The 16,644-nt window shown below is 40.1% G+C and overlaps 1 protein-coding gene and 1 non-coding gene across 2 annotated transcripts in view; one reads left to right on the forward strand and one right to left on the reverse strand.

Annotated features, from left to right (window-relative positions):
- Window positions 1-16,644, forward strand: part of ODAD2 (outer dynein arm docking complex subunit 2) — a 156,643-nt gene that overhangs the window by 60,766 nt on the left and 79,233 nt on the right. Inside the window, exons 10-15 of the mRNA XM_055544025.1 lie at window positions 1,351-1,497; window positions 1,918-2,127; window positions 6,307-6,549; window positions 7,112-7,222; window positions 9,524-9,678; window positions 10,708-10,950. Of these exons, the coding sequence (XP_055400000.1) occupies window positions 1,351-1,497; window positions 1,918-2,127; window positions 6,307-6,549; window positions 7,112-7,222; window positions 9,524-9,678; window positions 10,708-10,950 (1,109 nt within the window). The remainder of the gene's footprint in view (window positions 1-1,350; window positions 1,498-1,917; window positions 2,128-6,306; window positions 6,550-7,111; window positions 7,223-9,523; window positions 9,679-10,707; window positions 10,951-16,644) is intronic.
- On the reverse strand, window positions 2,890-2,961 carry TRNAC-GCA (transfer RNA cysteine (anticodon GCA)). Its single transcript has one exon. It is a non-coding gene; the product is annotated as a tRNA-Cys (tRNA).

Below are 16,644 nucleotides of genomic sequence, written 5' to 3' on the forward strand. Positions count from 1 at the left end.
ACTTTTAGAGACGTGGAGGGAATATTCTGGAAGGGAGCAAGTAGAGTCTCTGAAGCCTAAACATTTCCTTCTTCACTTCTTGATGCTCACCCTCTACAGATCCCACTTTAGTTATAAACATATTGTGTTGAATTTATAAGAGGATTGGCATATGTGTATTTGCATGATATAAAGGTGGGAAGCTTGAGTATAATTTCCATTTTTTTGTGCTAAGTCTATCTACCTACACATATAATATATATGTATAATATAGCAATATAAAACCATGATTAGCAAATGATAGTAAATATAATTTGAAGATGTCTTCCCTCAGAAAAAGAAAAAGATGTATTTAGGCCATTGCTACTGTGTTTTGACATAGAATCCCAAGGCTGTCTTTTATGAACACCTTTTGCATAAAATAGCTTTTTCTTGGCTCCATTAGAAGTATTGCTTTTCTGTCTTATTAACTGTTCCAGGAACTCTTGTTTAGCAGACACTCTCAATAGCAGTTGCAGTAATATATGTATGTAGAAGTAATAATATATGCTATGTTCTTAAAAAGTTTTCAAAGCATTAATGATCAGTGGTTGTTACTTAATTCCAGCAATGAATTCTTATTTAATTTCCTAGCAGGCCTGATTCACTGATCATCATTAAAAAATTTTTATATCTCTTGGATTTTTTGAAGAAGCTGTTCCTCACTGCTATTTACATGTGGTGATTAGCTAAACAGACCTTGATTTGCATGTTATTGGGCCAGCATTTCATTCATGACAGTGAAACGATCTTTCTCTCTCCTTCAGTCCACCCATCAGTTCCCAGGTTTTAGGAATCGCTTCCTCTTTCCCAGCCTCACAGCCTCACCCTGCTTATTCTCCATCCCACATGGATCACTGTGCTGCCTACCAGGCAGTTTGCTTTCTTCACATTTTCTGTGTTCTAGACTATTCTGTAAACATCTGTAAGAATAATCTTCAGACACAGTTTGCACCGCAGCACACACAGTTCAGGGACTGCCTGTAAGCCCACATAAACCTCACCTTCCTCAGAATCTCTCTCAAGGCTTGCCCCTGACTCTATTTAATATCATAATTCCACCTGATGTTGTAGCTGTTTAAAGCAGACAGACCACCTTAACATGGCAACTCTTAATTGGAATAATGTTTTATGACACCCTGAACAGCTTTCTTGTGCTTTAGCTCAGCATAATCCATTTAACAGATTATAACCTACTCAGAGAATTTTAAAAAACTAAACATGCTATGTATGGGGACACGTACTTCCCAGTTAATGGATTCATCAACGTTTAGTAAATTTCTATGGGAGCGTGATCTTATTTAACCTTTCTGTGGCCTTGGGTCTTTGCAGGGAGGAAATCAGACGGCTACCGTGATTGCATTGTGTTCAATGAAGGATTTTAACTTAGCACAAGAGACCTGCCAGTTGGCGATCAGGGATGTTGGAGGCCTTGAAGTTTTAATAAATTTACTTGAGACAGATGAAGTCAAATGTAAGGTGAGTGTCTTGATCACAGTGGACGGGGAGCCTTGATACACACGTGCTTCTCATGGGTCTCTTCACGTGCTTCTCTTCTCAGTGCTGGGCATCTGCCCTTCCTGTTGCTTCTTGCTGGTCTTTAATTTTTACTGATAACTCACTTCTACTACAATTAGCTACCCTTGTCAACTCTGTTTTTCTTCCTTGTCTTTTTGGCTCCTTTCCATTAGCTTATGCTTCTTAAATGATGAATGTTTGTTTATTTAACTGCGGGAAAATGCAGGGAGTCGGGGGATGTGTATAACACCTGGGAATAGGAACAGTTCCCTTAAAAAACTTAATTGGGGAAGGATTTAGGTAGACTTGGAATTTTTAAAAAATATAGCACTGGTTCTGCATTAAGCATCCATTCATCTATAACTTTTTCTTCTCGTTTAGATTGGTTCATTAAAAATCCTGAAGGAAATCAGTCATAATCCTCAAATCAGACGTAATATTGTTGACCTTGGGGGCTTACCAGTTATGGTTAATATACTTGATTCTCCACATAAGAGTCTGAAATGCTTGGCAGCTGAGACAATTGCGAATGTTGCCAAGTTTAGGAGAGCCCGGCGGGTGGTGAGACGCCATGGAGGCATCACCAGGCTGGTGAGTAGGTGCCACTCACGGGGGTGGGCATCCCTGTCCTTCCCTGCTCCTCCTGGACACTCAGTAACTCCTGGCTGTGTTCTGGGAATCTTTTTCTTGTGTAACATGCCCTTGAAAATTATTTTTGTGTATGTACATTGGCAAGCAGCCAAAAAAACATGTTCAACCTAATTTTTCAAAGAAATAATGAATTTTTTTAAATAGATGTCATTTTCACCTATCACACAAGTGGGGATACACATTCATATGGGGGGGCAGTGTCGGCGAGAGGGTGGTGGCTGACTTCACTCAGTCTGAGACTGCCACAACATTGTTCATCGACTATAGTCCAATATTAAATAAGCAGTTTGAAAAAAAGAGGGTGACAATGGATGAAGCCCTCTGCAGTGGGACACCGTCTGGAGACCCACATCCTATGAGGAGATAGAGATAATTGTCCCCACAGAGACAGAGCGGCAGACACTCCTCCTACTGTTACTTACAGAAGTGACAACTGAAAACAAGGTGTTTCACAGGATGAGATTAGTAAAACCCCAAGTGACACATCCATAAGAAGTATCCATTGTCAGCTGTCAGTATTGTATCGTAGAAGATTATTTAGTAACAAGGAATAAATGTATGTGTGAAAGTGAAAGTGTTAATCACTCAGTCATGTCCAACTCTTTGCGACCCCATGGACTGTAGCCCGCCAGACTCCTCGAACAGAGGAATTTCCCAGGCAAGAATATGGGAGTGGGTTGCCATTTCCTTCTCCAGGGGATCTTCCCAACCCAGGAATTGAACCTGGGTCTCCTGCATTGCAGGCAGATACTTTACCATCTGAGCCACCAGGGAAGCCCCAAATGTATGTTTAATATTATATAAAATCATCACAGGATTAAAAACTAATGATACCCAATTTTTAAAGACCTTAGCTAACAACTATAGAAAAATCACTTAAAATAATCAAAATTGTTCCTAAGGGGTTTTCTCTGAAACGACTACCAAATTTCCATAACTGTCACTGGGAGAAAGAAGCTGGCTCAGGGTCCCTGCCCCAGCAGGAGGGATATTTAGAACGTGCAGTATGGAAGTACGTTTTCATCCTCACTGTGTCTTGAGTCGCTCCCACAGCATTTATCACACTGGAGGACATCACCGCTTTCCTACTTTGTTTCTTGAAGATGAGAGACATGTCTTATTCATCTCAGTGTCATCCTCAGCACCTTACCCAGGACCTCACACACATTAACAGTTAAGAAATAGCTATTGAATGAATGCGGATTCCATGTGAATATGTACATGGTGAAACATGTTCTGAAATTTCCTGAAAGAGATGCTGTGTAGTCACTTGTAGTCTGTAGAGCACTAAAGCTTAGAGTTATTTGCCTCAAAAATAAGATGGACTTGTGGCTGGATAGATGGATGAATAGATGGCTATGTGATGAAACAGAAGAATGTGGAAGAATGTAATTATAGAACCTAGGGGATGGATGTGTGGATGTTGCCACATGAATATTTCAGCCTTCATGAAGATTTGAAAATTTTCATAATAAAACGTTGGAGAGAAAGGGAATTATTACTGTGATTATCATTATTCTGCTTAAATAATGAATTCATGTGATAGGCTGGTGTGACTATCCACCGAAACTACTTCATAAGAATGATACAACAATAAAATGTTTTTATGGGCATCTTATGCAACGTGTGTTGTAGACTGGAGTTTGGACAGTTGCTGCTAAGTCACTTCAGTTGTGTTCGACTGTGCGACCCCATAGACAGCAGCCCACCAGGCTCCCCTGTCCCTGGGATTCTCCAGGCAAGAACACTGGAGTGGGTTGCCATTTCCTTCTCCAATGCGTGAAAGTGAAGTCGCGCAGTCATGTCTGACTCTGTGCGACCCCATGGACTGCAGCCTACCAGGTTCCTCCGCCCATGGGATTTTCCAGGCAAGAGTACTGGAGTGGGGTGCCATTGGACAGTTGCAGTCACCTAATCAAAATAATGACATCTATTTAATTTTAATTCTAAATATATAGCTTTAAATGGAGTATATAGAAATAGTGAATGTTGTACAACTGAAAATAATAAAGCATTGCAAATCAACTATAACTTCAATAAAATTTTAAACATTTAAATAAATTAATACAGATAGAAAAAATTTTGAATAAATTTAAAAAAGAGAGACTGAAGAGAGGAGATGTCACGTGCATCTTGAAAGGTGAACAGGTATGTGTTAGGCAGACACATCAGGGAAAAGCGTTTAAAGATGGAGCTGTGCTGGTAAAGCCTGGAGCTAGAAAACAACACTGCATGCTTGGAAAGTAGGTGGTGTAACATGGCCAGACCCAGGATGAGATGGGCTGAGCAGTGAGAGATGAAGGTGGAGGACCATGGGGATCACACACAGTCTTATCCAGTAAGCTATGGAGACTGGACTTGCTGCAGTTAGGGAGGGTGTGACCAATGGGCAGGTCCTTTTAGAAAGTTCTCCCTGTGATCAAGCCCATCTTCCTGCTGTCCTGTGCCCAGAAGTTACCTGAAAGCCACTAAATAGTCTCCACCCTTGTCCTTGGGTGGAGACCATGTGCTGTTTAGACCACGTGCTTGTGTATGTGTGCTCAGTCGACTTATTGCCACCCCATGGACTGTAGCCTCTTAGGCTCCTCTGTTCATGGGATTATCCCCCCAAGAATACTGGAGTCAGTTGCCATTTCCTTCTCTAGGGGATCTTCCTGAGCCAGGAATCAAATCCGAGACTCCTGCATCTCCTGCATTGGTAGGCAGATTCTTTACCACTGAGCCACCTGAGAAGTCCATGAGTGAGCACTAATTAAAGGCAGTGTCCTCTCCCTATGATCTTGGAATTAGGAATCAGTGGAATTAAGAATCGTCTGCTGCTCCCTTCTAAACAGCAGTCAAGATTAAGTGGGCTGTATCCATGGAATTTGGTCTCTGGTGAGAGAGGAATGGAGGAGACATACGGGGGATAAAGACAGCTCAGGGTGGCTGGCTTCACGCCCTGTCCTTCATGGGCAGCCTGACACCCCGCTGTGTGCATGTACCTTGCCTCTCCCTTGAGGGCTTCAGTGATTGGTTACCGCAGAGAGGCGAGAGGGTCCTGACAGCTGTGCATTTGGTCTAGTTGGTTTCGAAAGTTCAGGGTGATGGCTGTGTCCTCCAGAAAGGCCTCGTGGTTTTAAGCGTGTACAGGCCAGAGAACTTTTCAGTTCTCTCTGTAAAGTTCTCACGGCTCTAGGGAGCCTACTTTCTGAGATACCAGGAATCAGGATGTGGTTTGCAAATCTTCCTCATTAGACGTTAGAGCCATATTAAGAAAATGCTATCTTGGGGGGATTAAATTTCATGTGGGAAGGAAATATAAAAGCTCCCAAATCTGTAGGATGTTGTTTTGAAGGTTCTGTTTGTTCCTTTGACTGCTGAAAGTTAATTTCTTAAAGGATTCTTATTTTTGAGGGAGGTGAGCTTAGTAGCAACCCTGAGGTGATTGCAGGATGGGTTGTCTTTTTCTTTTTTCAAATAGTATTTTATTTTTTAACTTAATTTTTATTGGAGTATAGATGCTTTACAATGTTGTATTAGTTTTTACTGTACAGCAAAGAAAATCAGCTATCTATATACATATATCCCCTCTTTTTTTGGATTTCCTTCACATTTAGGTCACCATAGAGCCCTGAGTAGAGTTTCCTGTGCTATACAATAGGTTCTCATTAATTATCTATTTTATGTACATAGTATCAGTAGTGTGTGTGTGTGTGTGTGTGTGTGTGTGTGTATGTGTGTATATATCAGTCCCAGTCTCCCAATTCATTCCACCAACCCCTTCCCCTTGGTATCAATACGTTTGTTCTCTACATCTGTGTCTCTTTCTGCTTTGCAAATAAGATCATCTATGCCATTTTTCTAACACATATACCCATGTATATGTGTAAATATAGGTAAATTGTCTTTCTCTTTCTGACTTAATTCATTCTGTGTAACAGTCTCTCAGTCCATCCAGGTCTCTACAAATGACCCAATTTCATTCCTTTTTATGAGTGAGTAGTATTCCATCATATAGATGTACCACATCTTCTTTATCCATTCCTCTGTTGGTGGACAGTTAGGTTGCTGCCAGGTCCTGGCTATTGTGAATGGTTTAAAGATCCCCATCTGTGTTGTATTGATCTGCCCTCGTAGGTCGCTCTGCTTGACTGTGGGAAGCATTCTGGAGAACCTGCTCAGTCCAGCCTGTATGAGACCCGAGACGTGGAGGTGGCCCGCTGTGGGGCGCTGGCACTGTGGAGCTGCAGCAAGAGCTATGCGAACAAAGAGGCCATTCGTAAAGCAGGAGGCATCCCTTTGCTGGCGCGGCTCCTGAAGACTTCTCATGAAAACACGCTTATCCCGGTGGTGGGGACGTTGCAGGAATGTGCCTCAGAGGTACACAGGCCATCTCTGCTCACTGTGCTGTAATTTACCTTGACTTCCTTTAGTGGAAAAGTAATTTATGAAGTTATCATAACTGCTAAGGAATTTTTTTTAAAGAAGTCACCATTCTTTTAGAAAAGCAAGAGATTTTCTAATCAGATAGAAAATTAATTACAGTGGTGTTAGTCGCTCAGTCATGTCCAACTCTTTGTGACCCCATAGACTGTGGCCTGCAAGGCTCCTATGTTGATGGAATTCTCCAGCAAAAATACTGGAGTGAGTTGCCATTTCCTACTCTAGGGTGTCTTCCTGAGCCAGTGATTGAGCCTAGGTCTCCTGCATTGCAGGCAGATTCTTTACTGACTGAGCCACCAGGGAAGCCCAATTACATTGGTACCTGGATGATATATTTTTTAAAATGTTGACTAAATTCTCTTAATGTTATATCAGTATGTTAAGCTCAGACTATGGTGTTTATTAAGAAAGTTTGTTCAGTGTTGTTATTAACAAATGTGAATAGACACATTTATGCATATTTATGCATTGTATAACTATTATAAGTTTATTTTCCTAGGAAAACTACCGAGCTGCAATCAAAGCTGAAAGGATAATCGAAAACCTGGTAAAAAACCTGAACAGTGAAAACGAACAGCTACAGGAGCATTGCGCCATGGCCATCTACCAGGTACAGTGGGCTCTCCTGCGTGGAGTTGAAGGTGGTGTTTCCTGAGGTCCCATTGCCCAGGGGTGGGACTCAGGAATCTTCATTCTTTATAAGAACCCCTAGGGATTTTGATGCACACGTAGGTCTGAGAGCTACTCTTCTGTTATGATGTGCTTTGTGTAAAATAGCCAGATATGTACATGGTGGCTCTGTGTTGCCTTTCGTATGTCCTATTCAAACAATAGTTTTGGGAAATACATCTCCCACCAAGACACGATAGATGAATGAGTGTGTGTATTCCTGTTTTATCTTTTTATTAATTTTATCTTTTTATTTATTTGCTTTTTTAAATCTTCCTTAACACTTTGTGGGTTACAAGTTCCATAGTATACCAAAACACCAGATTAGAATGGTAAAGGGGACAGAGAGCTGGCCTTGACAGATTCGTCTCTGGCTGGCTACAAGCAGCACCAGTTTCTGTCTAATCAGAGTATATTTCCTAGAAGAACACATTTTCAATGTGCAAAGTGAGAGAATGAGCCAGAAAGATGGAGTCAGAGGACGGTTCATGTCAGTGAAGGGTTGTGTTAGTCTTCTGGAGCTGCCGTAACTCTACATGAGTGAAAGTATTAGTCGCAGAGTCGTGTCCGACTCTTTGTGACCACATGGACTGTAGCCCACCAGGCTCCTCTGTCCATGGAGAGGCTCCAGGCAAAGATGCTGGAGTGGGTTGCCCTGCACAGTGGGTGGCTCAATGACAAGAAAGGAGGTTTCTTCACAGTTCTAGAAGCTGGAAGTCTCAGGGGAGGTGTTAGCAGGATTGTTTCCTTCTGGGAAATCTCTCCTTGGCTTGTGGACGGACATCTTCATATTCCCCTGCCCTCCTCCCTCTGTCTTCACGTGTCTTCCTCTGTGGCCTGACGTCCTCTTCTTATAAGGACACCTGGCACTCTGGACTCAAGCCCACCTCCGTGATCTCATATAACCATAACTACCTTCATCACATTCTGACATAGACGGGTGAGGCCCTCAATGTCTGAGTTGAGAGGAAACAGCTCACACATAGCAGGGATATATCATAAACGTTTGTATTTTTAGTTTTTATATAATTTTAAGGGTTACTTTCCATATACAGTTATCACAGAGCTTCCCAGGTGACACTAGTGATAAAGACCCACCTGCAAATGCAGGACACGTAAGAGATGCAAGTTTGATACCTTGTTTGGGAAGATCCTCTCATGGAGGGCATGGTGGCCCACTCCAGTATCCTTGCCTGGGAAATCCCACGGACAGAGGAGCCTGGCGGGCTGCAGTCTATAGGGTCACAAAGAGTCGGACATGACCTAAGCGACTAGCATGCACAGTTATTGCAGAATATTGGCTGTATTCCCATGTTGTACAGTGCGTCCTTAATCCTGTCTCATCCACAGCACCTTGTCCCTCCCCTTCACTCACCCCCGCGATGCCCCTCTCCCCCACTGTAACCACGAGTCAGGTCTCTAGATCTGTGAGTCTGCTTCTTTTACGTTATATTCACGTTTGTTGTATTTCTTAGGTTCCACATATAAGCAACAGCATACAGTATTTATCTTTCTCTGACTGACTTTATTTAGCATAATGCCCTTCAAGTCCTTCCGTGGGCTGTACATGGCACGTATGGTACATGACATGCAGCCCTCAACCTGAGAGGCCAACTGTGCGCTTAGAACAGTATCAGACCTCTGCTACATGTGTCATCTTTTGGCTTTATAAATTGGGAAGCATCATGAGTTGGGAACAGCTATGCAGTCTTAGTGTTATTTCAAAGGATAACACAAACATACGGATAAACATGTGTGAATAAAATGTCGGTTGCTGTCCATACAACCCGCTGCTCTGGGCTCTGTTGGGGAAATTGCTCATTTTGGGGGTCATTAAAGATCTGGCTGCACTCCCTTCTCTCGTCTGTCTTCTCTACTGTGTTTTCCCAAGGCTGTGGGTTACGTCACTGCAGAAATTCTCCAGCCATGCATGTGGTTTTCTAGGTTCCTCACTGACCTTGTCTCTGTCTTGGTAGAAGCCCAGATTACCCCAGAACTGGCTTGGGAGGTTAGCCCAGCATATAAATACTGCTAATACTGCCAAAACCACGTAAAGGAAGAGAGACACTGTCAGATAGTGGCCAGTACAGACTAGAATTATGTCTTACTTGAAGGCTCCTTCAGAAAATGACACTCTTTTAAAAGTAGTTTTTTTGGCAACTAGATTGACAGCCTCTTTAGCAGTCACTGAAAGCTTGATAAACCTTGACCATGACAGCGTCTGACTTGGCTTTTTGTGTAGTGTGCGGAAGACGAGGAAACCCGCGACCTGGTTAGGCTGCACGGAGGACTTAAACCCCTGGCCTCCCTCCTCAACAACACTGACAACAAAGAGCGGTTGGCCGCTGTCACAGGGGCCATATGGAAATGTTCCATCAGCAAAGAGAATGTGACCAAGTAAGAGAAGGCATTCAGTGTTTTGTATTAAGCTATGGCCATCAAAACACATCCTTCCATTTTAATGCTATTTTAATAAAGAGTTGATTCTAATGCTATTCCTATACTTTTGAAAGCTGCACATTCTGGACTACATTGGTAGAAATAAGGGATTCTTAGAAATGAAAGTGCCTGCTTCTCACCCCACCACCCGGAAATGATTTTCCTGCATTAATAGGAGGAAGGGGCTGACGTAATCTCCCTGTTCCATGGGCTGTTTTGCATGTGGGCAGGCGTTTAAATGAGAAGCACCCCTGATATTTCCTGTAGAGACCATTCAAGGTGAAAGAATGAATTTCCCACAGAATCTTTAGACAAGGAACTGGTTTCATTCTTTTTCTAAAGATAAACAAGATGAATCAGCCAAAGACCAACTAACCAATTAATCTTCAAGTGTAGTCATTTTCAAATATGCTTTCATTGAATCTTAAAGTATTTGTAAACTTTATGATCATATGATTGATTTTAATCTTTGAATTTATCTTTTTATATATTTTTTGAGTTTACACACTCTAAGATGGATGTTCTAGGCAAGCTTTTTCCTATCTCAGGGTAATGCTTTTCTTTGACAAGAAATTTACATGTTCTCTTTAACACAATGATGATTTATTTTGCTTTGTTCATGTAAAATAATTCCTGAAATGTGAGGGAAAACCCCTAGGGCAGTGGGATTGTTGATGCTCAGATTTGAAAAAAGTTGTAGTTTTCTCAGAGGCTGTATAGTGTGGTACTTAAGAGCACAGACAGTGGGTGTGGATGCAGGCTTCACTGTTCACCAAGCTTCAGATCAGCCTTTTGAAAATGGGGGTAATAATAGTATCCATATCACAGAATTGTTATAATGATTGAATGAGCATATAGTTAACACTTAGTACATTTTAGCTATTAATATTATCACTAAGATTGCTATCAGCTAACTTTATATCAGAAATAACACTGTTCACCTCTTTCCTTCCCTTCCTACCCTCTTTGGCTTTGTGATGAACTCAGATTTCGGGAATACAAAGCCATCGAAACGCTGGTGGGACTTTTAACTGACCAGCCCGAGGAAGTGCTTGTGAACGTGGTTGGTGCGTTGGGAGAATGCTGCCAAGAACACGAGAACAGAGTCATCATCCGGAGATGTGGTGGCATCCAGCCACTCGTGAACCTCCTCGTCGGGATAAACCAAGCTCTTCTTGTCAATGTCACAAAAGCAGTTGGTGCTTGTGCGGTGGAGCCCGAAAGTATGATGTAAGTGATCCTCAAGGCTGAAAGGTTTTGTTTGAGAGTGTTAGAAGGAATGCTGAGAAGTCATGGAAGAGTGTCATCTCTTAGAATTGGTGTGCATGAGTGATGAGAGAGTAAAATGTGCTTATAAATAACCGCAAGGTGACCAAATGGGACTTCCAGAGCCAGATTGTTCCCTTGAATAAGCTGGAGGGTACTGACTAAAGTACCCAGTGATCAGTCAAAACAGTGGTGGAATTTTCATTAGGGGAATCATCTATATTTGATAGATATTGATAACTAATATAATAATACAGCTGACAAAAAGGGAAGAGTGGATGAGTAGGCATGCAAATTCTAAGTCAATAGATAGTATTTAAAACAGAAATTTTATCTATCTATCCATGTGTCCATTCATCCATCCATTTCTCTATCTCTCTTACCTATCCTTACATCCTTTTATCTAGCTGTAGGCATAAAGAGATAGCTGAAATAATTTTTTAAAATAATTTTATTTATGGCTGTGCTGGGTCTTGTTGCTGCTCAGGCTTGTTTTTAGTCGCAGTGAGCAGGGCTGCTCTCTTGTTGCGGTGTGCAGGCTTCTTTGTGGTGGCTTCCCTTGTTGCAGCACACAGTCTCCAGGGGGCATGGGCTTCAGTAGTTGTAGCATGTGGGCTCAGAAACTGTGGCTCTGGGGCTCTAGGTACAGGTTCAGTAGCTGTGATGCACTGGCTTAGTTGCCCTGTGGCATGTGGGATCTTCCTGGACTAGGGATCAAACCTGTGTCTCCTGCATTGGCTGGCGGATTCTTTACCACTGAGCCACAAGGGAAGCCCTGGAATAATTTTAATGATTGTTATTTCTGCATGGTGGTATTTGGGATCTTTTGTACTTTCTTTTTTATATTTTCTACACAATTTGTATGATAAATATGTATCATCTTTAAAATAAAATAAAGTTCTTATTTAGTACCTTGCACAATCTCATTTTCTCCTGAATAGTGTACAGTGGTTCAGAGTATTGATTCTGGAGGCACTGCCTGGAATGCCAGTCTCACCGCTTACTATGTGTCCTTCAGCAAATTATTAAAGTACTTGGTGCCTTGGCTCCTAAATATATAACTTGGAGACAGTCATGGTATCTGTCTCATTGGATTGTTGTAATGATTGAGTGAATTAATGTATGTAAAGTACTTAATAATAGTGCTGGGTAAGTGTTGGCTAGTATCATTCACATAGCAATAGCTTTAATTAATAGCAATTTAAGCCAATAATAACACAAATACAAAATTAAGGTCAGAGTGTCTAGTATCTGTACTTACCTATAGATGAGTCCATTTCTCTTATATCAAATTAATCATGTTATTTAACTTGCTATAAATCAAGAATAAGAGGATCTTATTCTTGGGTCCTCTCAGCTGCAATCAGGAACTTTGAGGGTGTGGCATAGACATGTCAGTAGGTGATTATAATTCAGGCCTTTGTGTACTGTGCTAAGCTTGGGTTTTGTTTTAAAGTTGGTTGAAGTTTACTAAAGGATTTTAGGCATAACCTGAAACAGTGAAGCTTATTTAGGAAACCATTGTGGGCCAGAGGTGAAGGTGGTTTACACTAAGCATATGGAATATAAAATATAATACTAAAGAATAAAAAAGTGACAGATTCAGTTCAGTTCAGTTCAGTCGCTCAGTCGTGTCCGACTCTTTGCGACCCCATGAATCGCAGCACACCAGGCCTCCCTGTCCATCACCAACTCCCGGAGTTCACTCAGACTCACGTCCATCGAGTCAGTGATGCCATCCAGCCATCTCATCCTCTGTCATCCCCTTCTCCTCCTGCCCCCCAATCCCTCCCAGCATCAGAGTCTTTTCCAGTGAGTCAGCTCTTCGCATGAGGTGGCCAAAGTACTGGAGTTTCAGCCTTAGCATCATTCCTTCCAAAGAACACCCAGGGCTGATCTCCTTTAGAATGGACTGGTTGGATCTCCTTGCAGTCCAAGCGACTCTCAAGAGTCTTCTCCAACACCACAGTTCAAAAGCATCAATTCTTCGGTGCTCAGCTTTCTTCACAGTCCAACTCTCAGTGACAGATTAAAGAAGAACACAATAAGAGAATAGATAAAACCGGGTGAATGACTGAGCATGAGTTGCAAAGAAGAGGGAGGAGTCATGGGTGATAATTAGGTTTCTGACTTGAATAACTATGAAAAGATGAGATGGATGTTTGTACCACTTACTGATATAGGAGATGTAGCTGGAGGAATGGTGAAGGCAGAATGAACTTCACTAGGGCAGAAACAAAGCCAGTTTGTTCATCATGGTACATTCATTGTCTAACCCAGTCCCAGGCTCAGGATAGGCACTCAGCGAACATTTATAAGTACACGAAATGAATGATGAATTCAGTTACATTCAGTACACATTGAGGTTTTGTGGTGATGATAACTAGTCAATTGGATATTCATTCATGTCTAAAACTTAGGATAGAATGTGCGTTGGGCATGTAGTAGTATGAACATTTGGCAACTTAAGTGATGAATCTATGTGAGGTTGTGAGGAAGAGAAAGAAAAGGGAAAAGAAGACAAAAACAGAATCCTATCAACCTGATCTTCTAAGAAGAATGAGTGGACCAGAGAAGAGGTGCCTATAAAGAAATAGCAAAGGAACAGCCCCAGCTGTGAGGGAAGCCAGAAGAACAAGTTACTGAAAAAAATAAAGGGAAGAGAGCCTTTAAGGGGAAATGTGGTCAAAAGTGTCAAATTCTGTGAGAGTCTCATAAGATAAAGACTAAACTGTTCTTTCTTGTGCAACAAGGAGGTTGATGAACCCTCTTGTACTTGTGGATATGGTTTTCTTACAGATATTTTTAGAAGCACACAAAGTCAGTTTTAGAAAACAGTGTTTTAAGTTTGGTAAGGATCCAACAGCATTACATGTGGTGTCATATTTCAGACGTGGCTATTATTGCTAGATTTGTAGGATTTATTGAGTCTTCAAGCTTCAAGTTAAATGGTAAGGAAATGACAAATACCTCTCTCTTGTGTAAGCTTTAAATAATTCATAGGCTAGGAACTTGTTTTAATGATTAGCAGTTTTATGTTGTTTTTTGAGATGTCTGTGGCTGTGGCCAAAACTTAGGTGTGGCATATTAGGGTGAACATCTATACACATAGCAGAGTTTTATTAGCTCTGTGATAGAATGCACAATTCTCTTCCCATATCTATTTTTCAGTAAGAATTCAAAACATGTTAAAAATAAAAGTTTAGCTACTGAACCAAAAATTGTTTTTAAGACACCAGTGATTTCAGAAAACTCTACTGACTTTTCTCAGTACATCAGACTACTTAAAGACTCAGTATAAATAGTTTCATATTAATTATGCCCTTCCTGAGGACCTGACATGAACAGCCGGTATCCTGATGTATTAGGTTCATGAAAAAGTAGATTTATTCATGCTGGATTTTCTTTTTTTGTTGACTTGTTAATGCCTATTTGATATGTACAGAATTCATCTGGAGGTAATTTGTCCTTCAAGTATATAAAAATCACACCAACGTTGCAAAAAACTGTTAATGCTTATGTTTTGGGGAATGTAACTTTCTCATAAAGTACTATAAAATTTCAAATGACTAAAAAGTATTGAAGCTAAAAACTTAAACATCTAAAATTTCTTTTCCATACCTCAGGCTCTTTACTTACCTTTAGAAAATTAAAAAAAATTTTATTGAATTATAGTTGATTTACTATGTTGTGTTAGTTTCAGGTGTATAGCAAAGTGATTCGTTTGTGTATATATATATATATATATATATATATATATATATATATATATAATATATATTCTTTTTCAGATTCTTTTCCCATATAGATTATTACAAAATATTGAGTATAGATCCTTGTTGTTTATCTATTTTATATGTAGTAGTGTGTATATGTTACTCCCAATTCCTAATTTATCCCTCCCACTCCTTTCCCTTTGGTAACCATGACACTGTTTTCATGTCTGTGAGTTTGTTTCTGTTTTGTAAAGATAAGTTCATTTGTATCATTCTTTTTTAGATTCCACATGTAATAACATAGAATATTTGTCTTTCTCTGCCTGACTTACTTTAATTAGTATCATAATCTCTAGGTCCATCCATGTTGCTGCAAATGACATTATTTTGTTCTATTTATTGCTGAGTAATAGTCCATTGTATATATGTACCACATCTTCCTTACCCTCTCCTCTGTCAAAGGATGTTTAGGTTGCTTCTCCGTCTTGGCTCTTGTGAATAGTACTGCAATGAACATTGGAGTGCATGATTTGTTGAATTATAGTTTTGTCTCAATGTATGCCCAGGAGTGGGATTGCAGGATCATATGATAGCTCAATTGTTAGTTTTTAAGGGAACTTTCATACTGTTCTCCATAGCGGCTGCACAAATTTACATTCCCACCAACTAAACTTTTATTTTGAAATAACACTAGACTTACAGAAAAGTCACAAGAATATAGAATGCATGGAATAGAGAGTTCCCATATGCCCTTAACATCCTACACACCATGGTGAAATTATAGAAACATTTTATTTGTTCAAGGCTAATGTTTTAGAATTTGAAGAGTGTGGTATGTGGATTTTGTCCTTTTTTGTTCAGTTCATTCCCAAGTATTTAATCTTCCTTATTGGTGGTATAATTTTTTTTCACTGTCATTATGTACTTCAATTGGTTGTCTCTATGAGAACTATTGAATTTTGTGTATTAATTCTATATGCTGCTACCTAACAGAATTCTCTTATCAAGTTCACTTTATTATTGATTCTCTAGCACAGTTGTTGACTTACTATAGCACATGGACCAAATCCTGTTTTTGTAAATAAAGTTTTATTGAAACATACTCACACTCATCCATTTATGTATTGTCTTTGGTGACTTTAATGTTACAAATGGAAGAGTTGAGTAGTTGTGACAAAGACCAAATAACCCACAAAGATTAATATACTTGCTAAGTAAGTAAGTGAAGTCACTCAGTTGTGTCCAACTCTTTGTGACCCCGTGGACTGTAGCCTGCCAGGCTTCTCTGTCCATGGGATTCTCCAGGCAAGAATACTGGAGTGGGTTACCATTTCCTTCTCCATGGCTTAATTTTTAAAAATTGCTGAATTCTTCCCTAGGATATTCCTGAGGAAGTTTTATGTCTTTATAAATTCTTATTCTTTAGATTGATTTCTTGTTTGATTTCATTAGCTGATTTCCTACCACGATGCTGACTAGTAATGGAGAGTACTGGTTTTAGTGGACATGCCTTTAGTGCTATTTTATTAGGTGAAATAATGTCTTGAGGACTAAGGTATATACATTTTATCATATTTTTCAAAACCTCTTAATTTTTATTTTTGAAGAGTGGTTTTTAAGTCATATATAGGCATCGAAAAGACTTTTCATAGAAAAAAAAAGAAATAGGTATTAAATTTTTTCAGGTATCTTTTTAAGCATTTATGGAGATTATGCTCCATTTGCTCCAGTATGATTTTCCCTTTAAATCTATCAACATCATGAATAATACTCATGGGTTTCCAAACACTGCACCAACCTTGCATTCTGGGAATAAGTTTCACTTGGTCATGATGTGCTGATTTCTTAATGTGGTATGGGATTCTGTTTGCTAATCTTAGTATTTCCATAATGATATCAAGTTAATTTTGGTCTATTCTTTTCCTTCCTTTCTTTTTTAAAA

This window comes from Bubalus kerabau, chromosome 13 (assembly GCF_029407905.1).
Source record: "Bubalus kerabau isolate K-KA32 ecotype Philippines breed swamp buffalo chromosome 13, PCC_UOA_SB_1v2, whole genome shotgun sequence".
NCBI classification, from domain to species: domain Eukaryota; kingdom Metazoa; phylum Chordata; class Mammalia; order Artiodactyla; family Bovidae; genus Bubalus; species Bubalus kerabau.